General features: G+C 42.7%; 1 protein-coding gene across 1 annotated transcript in view; it reads right to left on the reverse strand.

Annotated features, from left to right (window-relative positions):
• Positions 1–15,881: 15,881 nt before the first annotated feature.
• The window catches only part of GNA13 (G protein subunit alpha 13), a 35,956-nt gene continuing 32,971 nt past the window's right edge, over positions 15,882–18,866 (reverse strand). The window contains exon 4 of the mRNA XM_077328376.1: positions 15,882–18,705. Within this exon, the coding sequence (XP_077184491.1) occupies positions 18,133–18,705 (573 nt within the window). The 3' untranslated portion in view covers positions 15,882–18,132. The remainder of the gene's footprint in view (positions 18,706–18,866) is intronic.

An 18,866-nucleotide genomic window follows, 5' to 3' on the forward strand; every position in this document is an offset into this window, starting at 1 on the left:
CTTCAGGAACATGAATGCTTATGAGGTGGCAGCAAAGGCTACACAGTAAAGCCCTCCGTTGGCTCTGTTGGACCACACCCAGTACAATTATTTAAAACAGTTCAATTTCTGACCTCCTTAGTTGCTGTATGGTCTGAAATCAAACCATTTAGACATAAACGGTGAGGGTTTTGTTAGCTATTTTGTAGAGAAAATCTTGTTGCTCTACCACAACTTATTCACTAATGTTGATAGAGTTAGGGAATTGGAGGCCCCTTGGCCGTCTCAAGCCTTACTTGTGATGGCTTCAGTCTGCTCTTCCTAGCTGATGAGGACAGTGCCCTGGCAGATGTGCCACCCACCATGGGCCACCCTGACCCATGTCCCTCATGACTGGTAAAGGCTAGTGGTGAGGACAACTGTGCTCCTCTCTGAGAGATTATTAATCTGTCCCTAATTTCAGGGATTTTCCTGAAGCGACTGAAGGAGGCTCCAACCGTCCAGTCTTACATGTCCCATTCCTCGGAAGAGTGGTTGAATGTGCAGTCGCAGAGCAGCTGCCTTCAAGATCTCCTCAGAATGTTTAATCCTTTTCAATTTAGCAATGAGAAGGAAACACAGTTTAAAAATCTGTATCTCATTTCCATACAGTACATCTTCTTTCCACCGCTAGTGACCCGTCATAACCTCTATTATTCATTTAGTAACCAACCAACCGTTGTGATAATTTACATCTTGCTGCTTACTCAGTGGTCATCATGTCCTCAGCATGTGTCATTCACGTTCCTCTTTTCCATCAAGTCTTTTTTTCCAAACTCAGTCTTAGTTTCATTATCGGCTTCTGCTTTTGGACAAGCCCAGCTTTCTGCAAGATCAGTCACCAGTCTAATCCCATGCATTATGTCTGTGCTTCACATTATCCTAGCTTTTTCTTTTTTAAAAGTCACTACCAGCGCATATTCTACCAAGCCTCCAATGGTTCTTAATTCAGTCAGATCCATACAAAGGTATCTGAATCTACTTCTTAGTACTGCCCTAATTAATCAGCAATAACTTATCAAACCTATCATCCCGCCTTTAACAGAATCAGCAATGAATGTTAAGAAACATTCAGAAGCACAGGGAACTATTCACATTCTCTATCACTCGAAGATGGGTTCAAATACCCTTTCTTTTAATCACTATGTTTATACACTGGGCAGTCACTGTGAAGAGACTACCCCTCAACGACACGGCTGCATCTTCTTAACTTCTGGCTCTACCCATTTCCAGAATCCTCGACAGTGCAGTAAGCCATTGTCATGCTCTGCTCTAAACCAAGTTTAAGAAACTCTCTGAGCCAAGGTATTTCAAATAGTGCTTGAATAAAAATTGAACTCTGACACAAATGCACTATGCTAAACCATGTTTTAGCCTAAAATGGGAATTGTGGACCCCCATATTTACAACCTTAGTGCATATTATACCCTCAATGACTCCCAACTGTTGAATGTCATAGGCACAGCAAAAGAGGCTGCACTAATAACATACGACTCCAAATGGGATACAAACAAATGAATTTCAGTGCTCTTACACACGTTGTTATAGTTGATTCAGTTTAATGAGTTAGTGTTTAATTCTGAACTTTATAAAGGTTTGTTGTCCATGAACGACTCTGGGAACATCGGAAAAGGCAAATAAGACTAAAATTAATATTTCTAAGCCAGGAATTCCCAACTGCGGTGACGCATTACTTCACTGTGATCGGAGTGATCGGAGGATGCAGGGAAAGCAGAAAGGCTCAGCGCCTATTTTACATCTGTTTTTTCCCACAGGTCAAAGGGTTTAGGCACATCTAGAGATGGCTGTAGCCAAAGGATAGTGTCTGGGTGGCAGGTTGACATGGACAGAGAGGTTGTCGAGAGGCATTTAGCTGCACTGGATGAGTTCAAATCCCCTGGGCCGTATGAAATGCACCCGAGAGTATTCAAAGAACTTTCCAGAGAACTTGCACAACCCTTGTCCATCATCTTCGGGACCTCTTTAAGGACTGGAGATGTCCCGGAGGACTGGAAGAGAGCAAACGTTATTCCTATCTTCAAAAAAGGGAGGAAGGATGACCCGGGAAACTATAGACCAGTGAGTCAGACCTCTGTTGTGGGTAAGATAATGGAGCAGATATTAAAGGGAGCGATCTGCAAACATTTGGAGGACAATTTGGTGATCCAAGGAAGTCAGCATGGATTTGTCTCCAACAGGCCCTGTCAGACCAACCTGGTTTCCTTTTTTGACTAAGTGACAGGTTTGCTGGATCGTGGAAATTTGGTTGATGTTATTTACTTGGATTTTAGTAAAGCTGATAAGGTTCCCCATGATGTTCTGATGGATAAATTGAAGGACTGCAATCTGGATATTCAGATAGTTAGGTAGATAGGGAATTGGTTAGAGAACCGCACTCAAAGAGTTGTTTGTCAATGGTGTTTCATCAAACTGGAGGGAGGTGAGTAGCGGGGTACCTCGGGGCTCGGGGCTCGGTCCGGTACTTTTTAACATATTTATTAATTATCTAGATGAGGGGGTGGAGGGGCTACTCATCAAGTTTGCAGATGACACTAAATTGGGAGGACTGGCAAATACTCTGGAAGATAGAGACAGAGTACAACGAGATCTGAACACAATGGGCAAATGGGCAAATGAGAACAAGATGCAATTTAATAAAGATAACTGTAAAGTTCTGCATCTGGGTCAGAAAAATGAAAAGCATGCCTACTGGATGGGGGATACGCTTCTAGGTAACACTGTGTGTGAACAAGACCTTGGGGTACTTGTGGATTGTAAACTAAACATGAGCAGGCAGTGTGATGCAGCGGTAAAAAAGGCAAATGCCATTTTGGGCTGTATCAACAGCGGCATCACATCAAAATCACAAGATGTCATAGTCCCATTGTATATGGCACTGGTCAGACCACACCTGGAGTACTGTGTGCAGTTCTGTCGGCCTCACTTCAAGAAGGACGTCGATAAAATTGAAAGGGTACAGAGGAGGGCGACGAAGATGATCTGGGGCCAAGGGACCAAGCCCTATGAAGATAGGTTGAGGGACTTGGGAATGTTCAGTCTGGAGAAAAGGAGGTTGAGAGGGGACATGATAGCCCTCTTTAAGTATTTGAAAGATTGTCATTTGGAGGAGGGCAGGATGCGGTTCCCATTGGCTGCAGAGGAAAGGACACGCAGTAATGGGTTTAAACTACAAGTGCAACGATATAGGCTAGATATCAGGAAAAACTTTTTCACAGTCAGAGTAGTTCAGCAGTGGAATAGGCTGCCTAAGGAGGTGGTGAGCTCCCCCCCTCACTGGCAGTCTTTAAGCAAAGGTTAGATACACACTTTTCTTGGATGCTTTAGGATGCTTAGGGCTGATCCTGCATAGAGCAGGGGGTTGGACTAGATGGCCTGTATGGCCCCTTCCAACTCTATGATTCTATGAGTGCTCTGTGGAGGTGACGTATTCTGGCCGGATACTGACATTGCTGGAGCCATCGGTCCTTGCATTCTGTGGTAGCAAGAATGTGAAGCAATGGCCATGGGCAGCCCTAATGCTGAGGAGAGAAGCTATTGCTACTCCCAGGAGCTCCTTTCGGTTGAGTTCTGAGGACCTTTTGGAGAGGAGCTGCCGTTGTCTTCCTCCTCAGCACCTGATGTGACCACTTCAGCATTCTTAACTGGTGGTGCGGAAGAAGGTAAAGCTAGGCATATTGATGAAGCCACCACCGAGGCAGAGGAGATGGAGATTGTAACGGGAGATGAAGCGGAGCCACTGCTGGTTGAGGAGTGGCAGCTGTCACCTGAGGAGAAGGCAGTGGAAGCAGAGGAAGAAGGAGATGAAGGGGAAGAAGATGATGGTGCTTGCTGCCTCCCTGCCCTTCCTCTGCCCTTCCTCAGCTTCACATTTTGTAATATACAGAGAGATAGTTAAGAGCTCCTGGCTTGATTGATACTGTATCCATGTGTTTAGGTCTCAGTTCCCGTTTATTTTCCCTAATAAGCAGACTCTTGGTTGAAGAAATATCCTTATTGAAGGGTTAACAAAGCAGGTACATGAATTTCTTTGATGACAGCAAAGGAAAGACACAAAAATACATAGGCTACGTGCACCATAAATACAAAGGTAACACTGATCATGAAAACATCATGACAAGAACAGGTGACAACATGATCTTGACAGCAAAATTCATAAACTTATTTCATATGTGCCCATGGGTGTACTGCCCACATGCAGAAAGATTCTCATAGAGTAGAGCAGTGGTCCCCAACCATTTTATCACCAGGGACCACTCAACGCTGGGGACCACTCAACGCCTTTTACTGAGGCCCGGTGGGGGGGAGAAGTTTACTCCTCTACTCTCAACCACTGCCCTAGTGCTCTCTGATCGCTATGGTAATGTTTAAACATCCCTTCAAAATAAGATACAGACATGCCACAACAATGAAGTGTGTTGTAAAGGGCTGGGGGGAATGAAGTAAAGGGCCGGGGGGGGGAGGGAAAAGGCATCCTTCGGGGCCCACCTCCAATTAGTCGAAGGACCACATGTGGTCCGCAGCCCACAGGTTGGGGATCACTAGAGTAGAGCTTCAGCCAGTTACCCATTGAAGTGCATGTGTGGCCACCAAACAGGAATCTGGAATGGGAGATCTGTGTAGTTTATTCCTCCCTTATTTCAGAAAAAAAGGAAAATAGAAAATCGATCCCAGTTCACTGGTTTTACAGAATGCCCCAGGGCTGCCTTCCTCAACCTCCCCTTTTTTTAAAGCTGCTCAGAGTTCACCAGAATTTTTGTTTGTGTGTGAATCTCCCATCTAGGTTGTCCTGTTCACAAAGCAAAGTGGATAAATTTGTAGTTCCTTGAGATCTCCAGGCGCCTCTTGGAAGCTGGCAACCCTAGCGGTGCAGATCAGTTGTGGTTCTTGGTGATCTCCAGGCCCCACCTGAAAGTTGGCAACTCTAGCAATGCAATTATTACATTAATATGTGACCGTCAGATGTAGGTGGGGATGGGATGGGGCTAGACACATCTGCTGATGCAGGAGGAAAGCGGGGGCTGGTAACATCACTTTCTGTGATGCATCACTGGGAGTGGCCTGGTCACATCTGGGAGTGACATGTCACTTCTGGTGTGTGTGTGTGTGTTGCAGGGAGGCATGGCTAGCTGACATCACTTCTGAGGTACCTCAGAGCCTGAAGAATATTTAGGGGTACTTCCATAGTGAAAAGGTAGAAAAAGTCGGTTCTAAGCACTGAGCACCAAGGCGTAAGAGGGCACCCTTTCCTCACAAACTAGTCCACACCTCTTTCCACAGACACTACACACTCTGGTACCACTAGAACCTTTCCCTCGCTACTCGACTCTCACTCTTCCTTCAACAGAGGCCAGTGTCACGAGGCCACCTCTCATGCAGCCTCACCCCTACGACTCACACAGTGGCTCACTATCACCATATCTGTTGGTACTTGCCAGTACAGCCTCCACCCTTTCAGCATACTTCTGCCCGCCTCAGGCCGGAGTTCAGTGCTCGCTGCGCTACTCAATTGGCGGGTTCAAACAGCGAGGCGTGGCTGGGCGTCAGCTGCTGTTTCTTGATGGAGGGTAGGGAAGAGTGAATGGGGCCTATACGGGCTTATTCTGATCTGTCTCTGCTTTCGGATTCAATTTTCAGCCTGGCCCAGGCAAAGAAAACAACCAGCATCATATCATAAACATCAGACTATGTGGGGGAAATTCTAGAAATTCATGTTGACTCCTGGGGGCTCTATAATGGAGACAGGGACCAGGAGGAAGTAAGACTTCACTTGAGCCATCTCCAGAATTTGCTTTCGACTGGTTTGAACAAGAGGCCAATAAAGCCTTGCCTGGGGGGCTCACAGTGTCTCTTAAATTGGAGTACACCACGTTCTGTCTAATTAGCTACATGCTTCTAGTTAGCACGGCTAAAGACCGGCTTTGCGCATTTTGCAACTGGAGTCCCTGACCCAGAATCTCAAGGTGAAGTCTCTTTATCTTAATGTTGAAAACAAACCTTTGCTAGGTGGCATAAGAGCCATGATAGATATGCTTCTGAGCATATATGGAGTGCTTTTCTTTCTCGCTACTGGTTCATTTGGGAATCGACTCTTAGAAGGATGTTCCTCAACAGGTGTAACCGTCTTTCAAAAATGTTTTGTTGGGGTGCATTTCCGCCACCCAGGCAAAAACTTGGCTTTTGCCTCATTGCAGAAATAACAATAACCATTAACATGTTTATAGATCCTTGTTAGTCTCAGAGGGGACAGAGGCTGTTGATGTAGCATTATACATACATCTTCTCTAAACCAAAGCCTAAGAATGACAAACTGGCAGATAACAACAAAGATAAGACCCTCACAGTCATGTCGTAATCCAAGCCTCCTCTTCGCATTTTTAACAAACCAAACAGTTGACTTTCTTGAATTATTCAGAATGGTTTGCACAAAATTACTCAGGAAGTGAAGCTTCTCAGATCACTTCCTCAGCTGATTTTCATTAAAGTACAAACTTGGTCTGGACATACCCTGAAAAAATGCAGCGTTCAGACTGAAGTTTTGAACTGTAATTGTGAAGTTTCTACAGTTGTCTGAGGAGAATATTATAATATCAGGTGTGCTGTTGTCATTTTTCTTTGGCTAAGCACCTGTTTATTACACTAAGATGGTTGTAGGTTTTTGTCAACTGTGCTCGAGGACATCGTCTGTTGTGGGGAGAGGAAAGAGAAGGCAACTATATGCTGCTTTGAGACTTCCGGGAGAGAAAAGTGGCATATAAAAACCAACTCTTCTTCTTCTGCTTCTATGTAACATTTCCAGAAATTTCAAAGCTATGGGGGGAGGGGAACTGATTTCCTCCCCTTTTTTAAACAGACACTTTTGGAGGAAATGAAACATATGCAGCACTATCCAGCAAATCTAAACCTCTTTTGCTTCTCTGCTCACCTGCAGCTGCACCAGTCTGCAGGGCACCCATGTCAAGGTCCTTGTGCCGCTTCTCATTCCATCCCCGCTGAAGGACAATCAGAAAAGAGGGCTGGTGAGGAGGGGAGGGTACAGGAAGGGCACAAATGGATTCTTGAGAGGACTCCCAGCAATATCTTGATGTGGCCCTGATTCTCACTGATGTCCCTTGTGAGGGTAAGAAGCCCCTCCAGATGCCTGGCCACCTACATCACAGAGGCTGCCAGCCCCTCCCATCCATTGCAGTCCCTCGTGAAGTCTTCCTGCCACTCACAATGGATGTTTAGGTTTTTTACTATCAATCACTGCCCATATGGAGGAAAGTGTGGGCAAGATGAGCTGTGATGAACCCAGGCCCTATACTTTGGGACATGGAAACGGTCAAGGATCCTCCCACCTTGTACAGGCCACCAGCAGCTCAGGGGGAGATGTCCTGCCACTGCCACCTCTCCCCTCCCCTTTGTCAGGGCTCTGTCATCCCAAAATGTCAAGTGTGCCCCAAAGAAATCAAGTGTGCTCTATGCACTGGCTCTCCCTCGGTTGATAAGCTCAAGGACCCCATGATGCCCAGTGATAGGAGGACAACAAAGGCTGTTATTGCTGGGCACCTCCTCAAGGTTAGGGCATGTAGGTGGTTGATGACATCAGCTCCACTCATTAAGGAATACAGATCTTAAGAGCAGGGAGGGAGACAAGGTAGATCGTGAACAGAAGCACACAGGCAACAGACAGTGACAGTGCGTCACAGCCCCCCCCCCTTCCTCAGTCACTGGCCTGGGTGTTCCAGTACCCTTCAGCATCACTCAGCTCCGTGGCCTCCTGAATGCCAAGGTGAGGCTAGGGCTCTTGCTGAGCGGATGACACCAGCTGTGGAGAATGGCAGAGAAGAGATGGAAGGAGGCCAGGAAGGGGCTGAGAATCCCTGTAATTGTGGGACTTGGAGAGTCTGGCACAACAAAATGGTAGTTTAAATGAAGGGATGGTAGATATGGGAAAGATTGCACCCTTTCTAACCTGTGTCCCATTCAAAGGCACAAAGGTCTTTCTCTGTCATTGGTGCTATGTAATGCCATGTTTCCAAGGATTAAGACCACCTCTCTCCAGGATTCCTCCCTGGAGCAAACTATAGATCTGGCATGTGTTACCCCAAAAGGTCGCCCCATAATGGAAGAATGTCACACTCAGAGCCACTCCCACACAACTAGCCCATAATTGGCTCTGTGCAGGTTTTGCTTGGGCCTAGCAGAGGCGGACTATGGAGACAGTAAGGCCCACTAGCATATCTAGGTAATTGAGTGACACATGTGTGACTTAGACCTGCAAGAGGGCAAAGCTGTCACCGTGAAAAATCTTACTCCACTTGGATTCTCGGTCCTTCACAAATCCTGGATAAAAGGTTGTGTGTGTGTGTGTGTGTGTGTATGTGTGGAGTTGCAATCCTATTCTGAGAATCTTTTTCCTTTATCCCATGGTCTCTATCCCATGGTCTGTTTCAGTCAGCTAGAGTGCCAATAGTCAGACCTTAAGGCTTGGAGAGATACCTTACTCCCTCCCTGTATAGTTGGAGAGCAGGTTTATGCTTGACTAAGAAGACTTATGGATCCAATTGACTTCCAGAATTCTCTCCAAGATCCAATTAGGCAACTTGGTTGATGTGCTAGTAGAGTACTAGCACAACCACCTTTCCAAGGTAATTGAAGAGATCTATCCCCGACACCCTCACTATGCTTGTTTCAAACCAGTCCTATGGTACACATTGGAACTGCACAAAAGGAAACAAGAACTGAGACGGCTAGAGCAAGTTTGGTGGCAAACTCACGACAAAGATTCAGGAACATCTTATGAGACACTTATGGATACTAATGAGATGGCAGTAAAGACCACAAAAAGGGAAGTTTTGCTGCCTTGTGTCTCCGCTAGCTCATGCCCAACACAATTATTTAAAATAATTCACTCTTTGACATCCTTAACGAAAGGATCATCTGAAATTACACAATTGGATTTGTGCCAAGAAGCAGAGCGTGGGGGCCTTTGCTGATTTTGCCATGACCTGTGGAGTCCCCCATTTTTTGAAGAGTGGATGGAGAGCAATGTCCCAAATGAACCATTCATGTTTTTTTCTGAAGATTCTGCTGAGATTGCCTGCCTGAACACTGGTTGTCCCTGTGATGTGAATAACTCTGAATGTAATACCCCTGCTCACTGCATACTTCCCATGTTAGTGTTACCTGTAATTGTTGTAAACTGCCCCAAGATGGTTACCGAAGAGGAGCAGTTAAAAAGATCAAATAAATTTAATACAATAGAAACGAGCAGAGGCATTTGGAGCCTGTGCCACCATGTATATTCAGATGGTGCACAGTTACCAAATTGTCCAATGCACCAAAACATTATTTTTGTGTGACATATCAGTAAATGAGATAAGGGTAAACTTCACAGTATACAACTCTAGAACATTAATATGAGATTGAGCCCCAAAAGAGGACCATCTACCCTGAACAGATTTATTCTGACAATGTACTCCCCAACCCACTAGGAAAGCATCCTTAGTGACTGTAATGTCATCAAAACCCAAAGGAAATTCCAGAATGAGAGTGTTCCTTCCACCATGCTAAAGATCTGATCACCTGTCTTGGGCTAGTATAACATGTCCCAGGGAAATAGCATTCGACCTTAAACTTTTTCACAAGCCACAGTTGTAAGGGTACATGTAGCCATTTAAGAAATTAAAAACCACAGAATTTTCAGGGAAAAGTTCAGAGTAGTTTCAGCTAATATATTGTGTATGATTCTAGATTCTGGGGGAGAATTCAGAGGAAATGGTTTGGAAAGTCCTATGTAAAATCTTGGCACCATCAACTTTGAACCACAGATTGTCTACATGTCAAGTGTGCCCCCCCCCCCCCCATCCTTTAATAAAAAGTAGAATTACACATCCTGTTACATCGGTCTATGGGAAAACAGCCATGCTGGAACCTTCAAGACCAACAAGGTTTTGGCAGTATAAGCTTTAGAACAGGGGTAGTCAATCTGCGGCCCTCCAGATGTCCATGGATTACTATGTAGCCTAACCAAAGCCACTAAAACTGTCATTAACTCCAATAAGAACCGGATCAACCAAACTGACTGCCACTGGCTCTGTTTGAACTGGGTCACCATTGTATGAATCTGATGGGCTTGGTCTTTTGGGAGAAATGTTCTCTCTACAATGGTATCAAGGGAAGCCCCAATAAATGGAGCTATCTGGGTAGGAGATAGCCTCCTTCTGTTAATTAACCACTAATCCCTACCTGTGCCATGTCCAAACGGTGACATCTAGCGTCTGATAATCGTGGGCCACCAGTAAGCAAACACCCAGATGGGGAAATATAGTAAACCCTTGTGTGTGTAAGAAAGTCACCACGTTCTTACACCCTAAGGCCAAACAGTAGTGAGGAATAGTGGAATATTTGTGAACCTTGTTGGAACCAGAGAAATTTCCAGTGTGAAACATGAACAGAGAGATGAAAGTAAACATCTTTGTAGCCAAGGACAGCAAACCATATTCCTGGATCAAACCATTAAATTATTAAAGGAAGAGAGACAGTTGAGAAGCAAAGCTTCTCCTGCGTTACTCATAAAGGGCCTGTCTGGAAAAACTAGACTAGACACAGTCCTGGCAAACACTTGCTCACAATGTCTAAGCACTCATTAATTTCTGACTGAACAGCAGGAAACTGGGCTGCATGTATAAAGAGCAGATTTAAAGACTGCAGTTTTCAGACAAATGCTTCTATGTGTTGGAACCTTTTTGATAATGTTAACAGGTACAATTGGGGGGGGGGAAGCTACTTGAATTCTCAGCATTTGACTGCTTAAATGGTTTCATGCATACTACTGTTTTTTTAAAGTGAAAACCTGGGGGTTATGAACCATAACCCTGTTTAGGAAAAATAGAAGTGTGATGGAAAGTTAGGTCTAAGAGTCTAGGCATCTTCCTTTGCTTCAGATGACTCTAGGTCTTCTATCCAAAACTTTCCAACTGGAATTAAGTGCACACCACCACAAGCAGCCTAATCCAAAGAGGCCCTTTGGAGCCTTGATACACATGTTGGTCTTCTGCCTCTGCGTATTGAGCAACCTCAGAGATATTATTAGAGGAAGGGAGACTTGAGAAACTTCACCCAGTGCATGTGGGCGAAGGGCTTGCTGGAAAAAGTAAACCCACTTCAGATCAGTCATATAGATGCATTCTAGGAGAAAGATCATCAGAACACTTTCCAAACAGAACTTATGATTTACAAAGTTGCTCAAAATGGGTGTTCTAGGTCAAAAGACAATCCTTGGGCAGACTCTCACCTGAATATTTTCCACTGGCATTTCTGCAGATGATGATGATGATGTCATCCATTCAATCATGTCCGATCCTCGGCAATTCTATAGGAAAGTCTTCGCCATGCGCCCCCGTCTCTGACTGCTTCTTTAGGTTGATTCATGGTCATCCCTGCAGATAGGGCTTGTAATTTTAGACGCCTTGGCTCCAGAACAACTTTCAGAAAGACTTCTTAGGGACTTATTACATGTAACATATCATGAAAATGCTCCTATGAACTAATGGGATTATATAGTGAAATAACTGTTTCCCTGAGACCTGAATGTGTGTCATGTCTTTCAAACCAAATAACTGCAGATTCTGCAGTGATCACAGAACTTTGCAGCTGTATTTATAAAATGCCTTCAACTGTCAAGTAGATAAACTCTGAAACTGATCATCCGGTCCTTTCAAATTCTCTCCTTAAGAAACTCCTTCCTTTGCCTCAATTGCATTTGACCCTTTCTTTGGTTGTAGGACAATGTGACTTTCAAATTCTCATGAAACATTTCTCTAGACTTTCAGGAATTTGTTTTAAGGAAAACTATCAATATCTAAATAATATCTTTAGAATAATTATGGATTTCGTATTTCTGAACATCAAATTGGAAAAGTCACATGAATCTTTCCTTTTTTTTCTTTCAAGGAGAGGTTGTAAAATCTGTTCTGCAAGTGGAACTCCACATGTGCTCCTTTGGTTACAGCCAGATGGGATGAATAGCTTTGTCTTTCTAAAGCAGGGGTAGTCAAACTGCGGCCCTCCAGATGTCCATGGACAGCTGGCAGGGGCTCATGGGAATTGTAGTCCATGGACATCTGGAGGGCTGCAGATTGACTACCCCTGTTCTAAAGCTTATACCGCCAAAACCTTGTTGGTCTTGAAGGTTCTACTGGACTCCAGCATGGCTGATTTCCCATAGACTGACGTAACAGGATGTGTAATTCTACTTTTTATTAAAGGATTGGAGGGGGGCACATTTCACATGTAGACAATCTGTGGTTCAAAGCTGATGGTGCCAAGGTTTCACATAGGACTTTCCAAACCATTTCCTCTGAATTCTCCCCCAGAATCTAGAATCATATGCAATATATTAGCTGAAACTACTCTGAACTTTTCCCAGAAAATTCTGTGGTTTGTTTTTAATTTCCTAAATGGCTACATGCACTAAGAATGGGTAGATGTAATATTTTAATTGAAACTTGGCAGTTGTCGATATTGGCTACCTTGCCTCTAAAACATGGCTTAGATGTATAAGAATACAAAACTTGTTTCCAGAATGAGGTTTTATATTGTTTATTTACTGTCAGTAATTTATTTTACACAAGGCAAATATTAATAGCTGGGAGGCAACATTTCTGCAAAATATGTACAGAACAATATACAACTAAAAGAGGCTTTCATCATCTATTAGTAATCGAACCTTCTTAAAATTATGCCTTTAAGACCTTTAGAAATAATTTATTGCCAATGCTGAACTAAGGCAAGGGGGAAAATTTACAAAGTTAAGAGATTCTCTTTATCCCTGGAAAGTTACAGAAGTTAACATGTTTATAAAAAAGTAAAGCCCCCCCATTTATACAAAGCTAATACAAATTTTGATTTCATTAGATAAGGTTTGTGAGGCTGTTACAAAATACATTTTTAAGATAAGGCTTTATAGAACACAAGCTTTCACTGCTGTGGACAGATGGGAAGTTTCAATAAGCGGCCATCATTCGCTTTCAAGTATAAGGTAAAGAAACTGAAAATGGCACTATTACAGTGATATGTAATCCGAATAACATTGATTGTACAGATGGCTATGTCATAGTACTCATGGAGGCTTATAGAAAGCTAACAGGAGACTATGGCTAGCATACATGAAAACTAATTAATCTGGGCCAGGAAGCACTGAAGTTAGAGAAGCGACCTTCTGCCACCATTTTGCTGATTGGGATACTTAGTTTCTAAACTAACCTTACAGTTATCACCACAGTTGGGTTATGAGACCCATGTTCTGGGAGTCCATGTTCATAAATGACTACCCTGGAAATTCCTGCCCCTGCCCCAAGGTTGCTTTTTTTTTCTTTTCTTTTTTTGCCCCATCTTGCATTGACATTTACTTCCCAGTGATAAAATAGGACTTTCTTTTTCAACCGTGAAAAATCAGTTTATACTCTGCAAAACCCACTCCAAGTCTAAGATTAAGAGCTGGACTATAACTCTCATTGGCAGAGTGAAGCTTATGGAGTTGGACTCACCTGCATTCTCAACTCCTACTGCAATCTACTGAGCCCCTTGGAGGGTCAAGGGAATTTCAGGAACAGCATGGGAGTACAACACAAGACCATACATTGGGAAGAAGAAGTTGCTGTCCTCTCCTCGGCCACCAAAAGCTCTAGGAATGGCTACTTAGGGTCTAACCCACAGACCTTAAAATAAAAACAACTTTACTTTTTAAGAATGACTTTTTATGTTTTGTTTCAGATTTAAAATTGTTTCCCACCAAATTCATAGGCAGATCAGTTTTAATCCACTGTAGTCTGAAAAAGCCGTAACAATTTAAGATTTTTAAAAATATGACCCTGAATTTGTAAAGTTAAAAGTTTCTGTGGCATTTTAAAACAACTCCTGGCAAATTAACAATTTAATAGGAAGAGGTAACTGAAAATACATTCTGATATTTCATATTTGCCATGAATCTAAGACTTAACCTAAGTATATCCTATACATTGATTCAAGTGGTACCAGGGATATAGAAGACAGAGAGCTATTCCTGTTAGCAAGAAAGACATTTTGGTAACTTGTGCTTGATCTGGTAGACGATTTCTGGATACTTTTACGAGCTTGCCAGAATAACAGTGACCCTGAAAGCATAGGCAAGTAAAATCTTTTGTTTAGGTTCCCCAGTCTAATGTCTTAGACCCAACATATCGCAACTAACTCACTTATCAGGACCAGAAAGAGGAACAAAAGCAGAAGCTTTCTCTGCTTTGTGGAACAATCACCATTCTGTACAGCTAGTATGTTAGGCCAAATCTGCCACCAAACATCCAAGTCTAAATCATGATGCTCAGGATTTGTAGAGCCACAAGTCATACAAGTGCTTTCCTCTCTTATAGAAACATTAAGATCATACTTGACTGATCATGACTAGTTTGGTGTTATGCTGTCTGAACATATGTATTATTGAGCCTTTTATCAACAAGAGAACGGGGAGGGAGCAATCCACCCAATTCATAAAATTCACTGTGGGGAATTGGGGGGAATGTTGAGCTTTTCCAGTTTGGTGCCAGAGCTTGTAAGAAATCCATGTAAATCTAAATCTATATCAAACACTGACCTTGGTCTTGGCCCTTTGAATAAGAAAGCAGCCTGCTTATGTTTGTATGTGGCTACAAATTAAGTGAACTGGCCTGCCTGCAGTGAAGCCTTGCTGATTCCATCTTTTGGATATCAGCCCCTTCCCCTTAGCCTTGACAATACCACCTCCTCCCATGAAGGCCTCTTATACTGTTGAAGATGCAGTCTCACACTTGTATGTGCACACTAGCACACAAGCCCTTTCAAAATCAATGGGGTTTACTGCCAGTAAGCATACACAGTGTCTGGCTGCAACCCAAACAGGCACAGAGTTACAAGCTGTTGAGACTGAACATTATTCATACAGTATGCTAAATAAGCCCTGCTAAAACCAGCGGGATTACCGCCAAGTAAATGTCCTTGGGATCCAGCAGTGAGGAAAAGTATTGCATTTCCTGCAAAGCTCTTCTTGTACATGTTGCAATGGCTGTAGGCCTCCCAATTAAAGAGGAGCGAGGAAGGGTAGGGCAAGTTCCCCCCACCCAGACAAGAAAACTAGGAAAGCAAAAATGCATGAGAATTGATAAGCCCTACAGGGAACTCTGCGCTCTTCTTTTGGTCATGCTACTCAAGGTTGTAACAGGCAGCCGTGAAAATGGCGGCTGCTAATGGGCAGCGTTAAGTAAGCTAAAGTGAATACCACCGCTGAGTTGGCTCATTCCTTTTCTATAGGCTCATGCCAATGAAAAAGGGTGGGAGAAGGGGTGAGATCTTTTGCATGCTTAACTTCAATGCCACGGGCCATCAGGGCAGCATGGAGGATAACAAGAGGCTATATATAGCTGATGCACGAGGAGAGGGGAAATGACCAAGTATGTGGAGAAATGCATGAAGAGCACCTAAGTGCCATGGAAGCTACATATAGTGCACTGCTTGGGGAACCATGCTATACCTGTCAAAGAGTTGCATGCAAATCCTGAGCCACAGACTGACCACTGCTGAATATGGGGTAGCGATTGTCTGACATTGTTTAATAAAGGTAAGAAATTTCTTTTGAATTTCCGATATAAATACTGATTTCTTGTTATAAATAGGTACTAGCATCCATATTTTCTCTGGCACCCAAAAACACAGTGGGAGCATTTTTAATGGGAAAACTACTGGGGAGAAGTGGGTTAAGCAACCTGCCCACCCTCCTCTTCTCTACTACACTGGCAGCCAACCAATATTTTTTTGTTTTTGTTTGCTTAAAAAGGTGCCAGGGACAGAAACATATCACTGTGTTTCGTATCTAGTGCCACACATGTAAACTGCCACCGAACTTTAATCTCTTTAATTATAATGCTAAAGCACAGATTTTTTCTTCAGAATACAGTTCCTTTACTCTTTGCTGACAACCATCTTTCTAGAGTACAATGGAAAACGTTTTTACATGTTCTCCATCCCTCCCATGTTATATAAAATTGAGTCAACAAACTGCAGCTGTTGTCACTCGTTACAACTCACACACTGTCTACATTGGTCAATAATTTTGATGGATGCAGTTCAGAATTCAGATGATGTATCTACTGCTCAAGACACACATATCTAAGTAAAAAGCATCCTGTTTCTTGGCATTTTGATAAGAATTCTAAAATGCAGAAGTGGTTGAAATGGCACCCGTAGAACACTTAAGATTCTGGTTAAGTTTTGAGGTTTGTTTTTTTGTTTTGTTTTAATATTAAGATTAGGTGAAGCTAATGGCAGTTCCTCTGCAGAACCTGGAGAATGGAGACATCTTCCTACTCCATATTCCCCACTCCAAAAGTCACTCACTGGGAAATTGACATTCTTATAAGGACACTGCAAGGAAAACAAATTAAGAGGCACTTTAGGTTAGTGAACTGTGGATCACTTTTACAATGCTTACTGATGCTGGACTAGGCCCACTAAAGAAAGTTAAGCCTGTTATATTAATGCACAATTGGCACAGGATTTTAAACTACCTTCATCTAACATATGGCAAAAGCAAAATGTTTATCAAAAATAGCAAGATTTTAACTGACTTCCACCCATTCTCAAAATTCCATAGAAGTAGCCCTTAATGCATTCCCATCTCTCAAATGCAAACTTTGGCCTATGCGACAGAAAACGGAAACTGTGCTGCTACTCTCTGGTCATGTTAGCTGTTAAGACATTTATGGCATTCAAGCATTAGAACAGAAAAAAAAATTGTCAATCCCTTTTACAGATATCTTTAAAGCATAGTATAATACCTGTGAAAATTTCTCATTAATTAATCTGCAGCTCAGAGAATAACTGGTAATATATGGACTTCTAATCAATACCTGAGAAATCAAAAGTCAACTCTGGTACCACCAGCTTCCTCAAAAATGAGATAGAAACAGTTATTAGTTCAACAGTTCTGTTCTAATTTCAGTGAGTATTTCCTTGCAAGGCTGAGTCATAGGTGCATCCTAGGCGAAGGGGGTATTTTTTATAAAAATTATACTTCAGCAATACAGTATATTTGAGATGTAATTCAGTTGCTTTAATTTTTTTTCTTTCTGCAAAGGTGTCTTGCCTTCTGGGCTACTGATGCAGTGGCCAATATTGACTCACTTACAGCTGTGTCTACTCTCAACACAGTCATGTTACTTGAGCAATATGCATCCGATATCCATAAACGCAAGCAATCTCTACCAGGAAAAAAAAAAGCCCGTTTTGTTAGCTTCTTCCACGTATCACTCAACACACAGTCTGGACTTACTGAAGGAAAAAGGGTACACCAGGTAAATGTGTAACTGACGGATGTTTCCAAAGCTGTAGGCAACCATGTGATTTAGGTTAGCTTAGCTCCAAACTGTAAAACGCAATTTATTTTTGTAAAACGGTTATGATCTCACAATGACCAATCAAGATCAGAATGTCCCTTTGCTTGACTGATTCCACTGCATATATTCAGTGATAGTAAACCTCAGCTGATTTCCTTTCTGGTACCATTTGAGAGTATCTCCTATTGGCATGGAAGCAAAAATGCATTTGTAAACTTCAAATATAGGCTATTTAATAAAGCAGAGCTGTTCACCACGCAGAACAAGCTCTGGAAGGAAAAAAAAGGCCATGCTTGGAAAATTGTCTGCAGGTACAAATGTGTCACATTTTTCTACAGCCCTTTCACGTATCACCAAACCTCTTTTAAACTTATCAAGTTTCCAAAGGGGATTCTGTCAATCACATGTCTACAGATATTACAAGGTTATTTCAAGAATACATATTGTATCAGTTTGGAAAGATGGAAGAGGCTAAAAATTCCAAGTTAGCTTTAAAAACTTGAGGTCTGTTAAGAAATTAGAAATGATGCAAAATGGAACGACAGTGGAAGGGATTAAAGCCCAATTTTCAAGAGAAATTGGAAATAACTTGAACAGCAGCAGTTTTCACCCACACACTGAGGTCTGCCAAGACCCGGGGGGGCCGGGGGATTTTTCTTCCAACTCTGCTGTAAACGACTAACACAAACCAAAGTCTTTCTGCACATCACTGTAGCATGAGCTGCTTGAGGTTGTCGTGAAGGATTGTATCCTTGACGTCACGGAATACCAGGCGGATGTTCTCTGTATTTATAGCAGTGGTGAAGTGATGATATAAGGGCTTCTGCTGCTGATCCCTGCGCTTGGTACGAAAACAATCCACCAGAAATTTTTGGACATCTACTAAGGAGTGGGGATCCCCTTCAAATTCTGGGAAATAGTCTTTGATGCTAACTTTCTGCACTTTTTCCTCCAGCAAGTCTGTTTTGTTTAGGAAGAGAATGATGGAGACGTTGCTGAAAACTCGGTTGTTGACTATAGTTTCAAAAATGTTCAGAGATTCTGTAAGGCGGTTTGTTAGTCGATCCTCCATAAGGACCTGGTCAAATTCGCTCGATGAAACCAGGAACAGTATTGAAGTGACACTGTCAAAGCACTCAAACCAACGTTTCCGCTCCGACCGTTGGCCACCTACATCAACCATCTTGAAGGGGACGTTTTTAATCTCAAAATTGTACTCGTGGATCCCCTTTGTTGGTCTTCGTGCCAACAGAATATCTTGCTGGGAAGGAAGATAATCCTAATAAAAGGGAACAAAATGTGCATCACTGATACGTTCTATTGAATGCTACAAAGTAGCCTGTCTCTTCAGTTTAAAATATAGACAGCTTTCAACTATTAGAAGTTGCAAATTCAAACCAAAAGGCTCTTCAGGATATAATATTAATTTAAAAACTCAAA

Source organism: Paroedura picta, chromosome 3 (assembly GCF_049243985.1).
Source record: "Paroedura picta isolate Pp20150507F chromosome 3, Ppicta_v3.0, whole genome shotgun sequence".
Classification (NCBI taxonomy): domain Eukaryota; kingdom Metazoa; phylum Chordata; class Lepidosauria; order Squamata; family Gekkonidae; genus Paroedura; species Paroedura picta.